Source organism: Alnus glutinosa, chromosome 13 (assembly GCF_958979055.1).
Source record: "Alnus glutinosa chromosome 13, dhAlnGlut1.1, whole genome shotgun sequence".
Lineage (NCBI taxonomy): Eukaryota > Viridiplantae > Streptophyta > Magnoliopsida > Fagales > Betulaceae > Alnus > Alnus glutinosa.
Genome location: NC_084898.1, coordinates 5,130,180 through 5,135,529, shown reverse-complemented (window position 1 = coordinate 5,135,529; position 5,350 = coordinate 5,130,180). Strand labels below are relative to the sequence as shown.

The 5,350-nt window shown below is 41.6% G+C and overlaps 1 protein-coding gene across 1 annotated transcript; it reads left to right on the top strand.

The window, feature by feature from the left end:
* Nucleotides 1–450: 450 nt before the first annotated feature.
* On the top strand, nucleotides 451–3,683 carry LOC133854573 (BTB/POZ domain-containing protein At1g63850). Its single transcript, XM_062290811.1, has 2 exons — nucleotides 451–1,909; nucleotides 2,414–3,683. The coding sequence occupies exons 1-2, from the start codon at nucleotides 929–931 to the stop codon at nucleotides 3,350–3,352; spliced, it is 1,920 nt and encodes a 639-aa protein (XP_062146795.1). The 5' UTR covers nucleotides 451–928; the 3' UTR covers nucleotides 3,353–3,683.
* The last annotated feature ends 1,667 nt before the right edge of the window (nucleotides 3,684–5,350 follow it).

The following is a 5,350-nucleotide window of genomic DNA, read 5'->3' as shown; positions in this document are numbered from 1 at the left end:
TTAATAGATTTGAATGATGACAAATAATCCCATATTTTAACCGATTCAAACCACCCCATTTGATAAACCAAGAGTGCCTAGCTCCTACTCACATGCCTAAAAAGATCCAAAGTTGAATATATACAAACACAAACATAGCACAATCCCCACTCATGTCCCAAAACAGAGAAACCAAACAAACATGCACTGTTCCCTTGTGGGTCTATGCCTGCTGGATCACTCATGTCCCATCTCTATCTTTTATGGATCGAGATTTTCGGTAATTTTTTGGTTCAAGTTACTGTCTTAACACGTAGGTAAAAGCGGTTCGAAACGGGTGAAACTTGTTAGAATAAATAGGTCTCATAAGAACTCTCTCGTATTTACCGTCTTAAAATTGCTCGTGATCTCCATCCATCGTGATTCACTTCCTTCCTTTTTCTTATAATAAGACAATTCCAGAGACTCACCCAGCCAAAGTGACCAAAGCAAAAGCCAAACCACACGGCCACAGCCCTCATCAACACAAAGCAAAGCAGATATTTAGGAGTCATCTCTCACATTGAATGCTTTCCTCAGTCCCTGTTTGCTGTTCTTGTGTCTTTTTCTTTTCAATCCAACAAACCCCGTCTCGATTCCACCGCCATTTTTAATTCTTTTCCCTGTCTGATGCCAATGCCATAAACAAAGAGAAAATATATTACCCAAATGATTCCAAAACTCTTCTTCATTTTCTTCCCCAAAATTTATTAAACTAGAGGAAAATATTACGCAAATGATTCCAAAAACTCTGCTTCATTTTCTTCCCCAAAATATAAACTAAAGAAAAATATTATCCAAAAACACCAGAGTGAATTCTAAAATTTCTCGTAATCGTGACTCGTAGCAGCACTCCATAAACAAGAGGACAAGAGGACAACAACGCCTAAAGAAATAACGCCTACATTTCATGGCAGCAACAGCAACAACTAAAACCACAGCAGCGATAGCGAGTACTCAGCTCAAATCCCAAACCCACCAACCCACCAAGCCCAAACGACGCAAGTACCGAGAAACCACCATCTCCTCCTCCGCCGCAACCGCCACAGACTCTCCCGGATATCACCAGACCAGGAAACCCGACCCGCCGGCCATTGTCTCGCCCGACCACCATCCCTGGTGCTGCCCAGCTTCAAAGACCCCTCCACCTCCACCTCCTCCGCCGTCTCCTCCACATACCCGAGGTACCCAGAGCCGGAACACGGAACCCAGTAACTCGTCGCCGTCCACTTCGCCGTCAAGCTTCAGGATCCGATTCTCTCCGGGCAGTCAATCGCCGGTCATGGACTTTACGCCCACTTCGACCACGATGATCAACGGTCACGATTCGTTCCCGTCGAGCTTCACCAAGTTCAACTCGGCCCTCACCGCCGGGCTGTTGAACCCGATGTCGCCGCCACCCCCACCCGAAAAAGCGACCCGATCCAGCCCGACCCTTTTCGAAATGATGGCCAGCGAGCCCGAAATCCACCAACCCAGAGGCCAGATCGCACCCCAAAACGGCGCCGTATTGGTCCCCAAGCCACCCCCGGACGGTCAAGCCCTCACAATGCAGCGAATCTCCGAGATCCTATTGAGTCGGAGCCCCGGAAACCAGTTCAACGACCCGACCTCGAGCGACATCAAGCTCACACTGAGCTCCAAAGAGGGTCTCAGTGTGTCAGTGAATCTCCACCGTCAAATTCTCGTGGCGCACAGCAGGTTCTTCTCGGTCAAGTTGTCTGAGCGGTGGACGAAGACGCAGAGAGCAACGGGGTCGCCGTATATAGTGGAGATTGCGGACTGCGACGACGTGGAGGTGTACATCGATACGTTGAGGTTGATGTATTGTAAGGATCTGAGGAAGAGGCTCATGAAAGAGGATGTTCCCAGAGTTCTTGGCGTCTTAAAGGTAACTTTTTTTCTTCTTCTTCTTGTTTTGAATGGTTTATGCTCTGTTTGATTTCTGGGAAGCTGTGGGAATAGACGGGTGTATTAAGAAAATTTACTCTTATGCTCTCTTTCATTGCTGGGAAACTGTTGGAATATACGGATGTGATAAAAAAAAAAAAGGGTTTTAGGAGTTGCTGCTTTGGGGAGTTGAGAAAGCTATTAGCTTTGTGCTTAATCTATGTTTTTTTTTTCTTTCTATTTTTGTGCTCTTTTTGATTGCTGAGAAACTGTAGGAATAGACAGTCACAGAGATGTTAAAACTTCGTGGGTTGTAAGAATTGCTGCTTTTTGGAGTTGAGAAAGCTATAACCTTTGAGCTTATAATTTTAGATGGGTTTTTCTATTTTGGACAGGTAGTGAATGAAAAAAGATTCAAATCTGTAATTTGGGAACCAAATTTTGATTGAGGGACTATTGGGGTTGTGAAGGTATTGAAATGGTTTGTGTTTGTGTTATTGTTTAGGTATCAGCAGCGATTGGGTTTGATGCTGGGGTGTTATCTTGTTTGGAGTACTTAGAAGCTGCTCCTTGGGCTGAGGATGAGGAAGAGAAGGTGGCTTCATTGTTGTCTGAGCTCCGTCTTGAAGGTGTTGGAGCTGGGGAAGTTTTGAAAAGGGTTTCGATTGAGGTTACTAATGGAACTGAGGATGGCAATGACAATGAAGGAGTGCTGCTTAAACTTTTGCATGTAGTTCTTGAAGGTAAAGATGAGAAAGCGAGGCGGGAAATGAAGGGATTGGTGTCGAAGATGCTTCGTGAGAACTCGGCGCAGAGTGATCTCCGGAAGGAGTCGTTGTACTCGGCTTGTGATGGGTGTTTGCAATTGCTTTGCCACCATTTTTTGCGGGTAGCAGGGTCGGACTTACAGGATGTGGGTCAGATTGCGCGGCAAGCGGATAATTTGCATTGGATTTTGGATATTCTGATAGATAGGCAGATTGCTGAAGATTTTTTGAAAACATGGGCATCTCAATCTGAATTGTCCAGTGCACATTCTAAAGTGGCTGCAGTTCATAGGTTTGAGGTTAGCAGAGTTACGGCACGGCTATTTGTTGGGATTGGGAAGGGGCAGCTATTGGCTTCCAAGGATGTGAGGTGCTTGCTATTACGGACATGGCTAGAGCCATTCTATGATGATTTTGGGTGGATGAGAAGGGCATCAAAAGGCCTTGATCGTCACCTAATTGAAGATGGTCTTAGTAACACAATTCTCACTCTGCCTCTAGCTTCACAGCAGGAAATTTTGCTAGCTTGGTTTAATCGTTTCTTAAACTCTGGCGAAGATTGTCCAAACATACAAAGAGGTTTTGAAGTTTGGTGGAGGAGGGCTTTTTGGAGACGAAATGCCGAGCAGGAAAGACAACGACCAATAAGAATTACAACTGCCACTGTTGAGAACTAAAACTCTATACTTCCACAATGTAGGAAAGGTCGGTGCCCTAATGGCTCTGTTGTCTCCCAATTCCCTTATGTGATGACCTTGGTTATGATCCTTCATTGACGGTTGTATTTTTACTTTGGCTTCTTCCTTTCTAAACCGGGATGGGCAGTTGTTCATCGAGGAGTGTAACTTCCATAGAGGTGTATCCTGTTTTTGCCTTGACTGGAAGTAGCCAGGTTTAGCCTGGAAGAAGATAAAGGTCTCTGGATGCGACGACCTTATCATGTTGAGAAGTAAACTGAGTAAATTGGTGATTTGATGTTTAAAATCAATTCTTTCTTTTTTTCTCTCCCTTACTGTTTTATCTGAATTTGTGTTTCCTATAGTCTAGTAGTTTTCATCTTATGCAGAATCTTATTTGTATTTGATGGTTTCTCTAATTAGACGAATAACTCTATCAAAGAAAAGAACAGATATATTATTCAACCGGAATCAGTTGTTGAATGACAGATGAGTGGACTGGCTGTTCTTTCACTCTTCAAGGTTCAAGCAGCCAGTTCTCTCCCCGCCAGCACTGAAGAAAGTTTGGAATTATCAGATTTAGTAGATCATAATGACAGTTTGATTTGATTAACTTAGACATTTGATTTCAATAAAATATTTCTGAAAGGCAAATGGTCAAATCATTACATTGTCACTCACTCATAATAAATGCATCTTTGAATAATGCAAACCACATCCGTCCACGCATGATAATGTCTATGCATGTATAATTTATGTATGATATATGTTAGCTCATGATCCAAATGCTCTAGTTCCATATGCTTCATGTAGAAAGTTGGTCTACCTTGAGTTCTCAGTTTTTTCTTGTAGAATTATTTTTTAGAGTAATGCTATACAACACGCCGGTGTGAATGAACAGTTATCACACCACTGATGTGGCGTAAGCCACGTAATTGTTTTTATTTAAAATAAAAAATTGAAAACCGTGTCGGAGGTGACTGGTCGATTGTCACGAAGTTTGAATTTTTTTTTTTCTCCAAATTCCATTTCGCTCCATTTTGCTCCAAAAAAGTCTGTCATGGCTTCCTCCATTTTCTCTCCAAATAGGTAGACAAAGAAGACGACTTCCATTTAGCCAAACGAAGAAGACGACTTCCAGGTGAGACCAACTTCACAGAAATATCTGATTTGTTTGCTATTTGCTCTGGATTATTGTATAATTTCGCATCGATTTGGTTGGTGTGGTGGATGATTAGAGATACAGAGAGAAAGGATCTGAATTTCGTGTTTGATATCTAATGGTTAAAACCCTAACTTCAAATGCTTTTTTTTTTTGTGAATCGTGGGTCTCTGATGCTTGAATGGCCGTGGGTTTGTGGGTCTCTAATGCTTTTTGTTTGGGGTTGAAAAATTACAAAAATGTAAATTTCTACTATAGAGCCAAATTTTCTGATTGATTATTTACATGGGTCTCCATTTTTGTTTCCCTTCTCTCTTTCATATGTCATATGTGTTTGTGTTTTTTGGGAAGGGAAGAAATGGGGTCGCAGGTTTGATTTTTTAAAGGTGAATAAGGTGCGAATTTTATGAATATTCTTGTACAATATGCTTATGGTCATTTAGAATTTTCGTTGTTGATGGCATGGAGTTCAGGAATTGGAAGAATGAAAACTACAAAGGTATTTATTACTTACTGTTTCGACTAAAATAGTGATTGTTTCTATTTTTTCTTTTCTTGTTCGATTAATTTCATGGTGGAAGAGGTAGTAATACTTTTGTAATGCTCAACACAATAGGGCTTCATGTCTGACTGTTATTTTCTTTTTTTTCAGTGTTTGTATTTTCATCAAAGTACGTTTTGTGAGAAAACCATTTGTTGAGACCAATAGTCTACACAAAGTTAAAGTTAGATTCCCTTTCTCATCCTTCCTCTAGGAGCTTTGCAATATGCCATTAGTGTGAAATTTTAGTTTTTTTTTTTTTATCATAGGTCTACACCCACTTCATATAAAATGA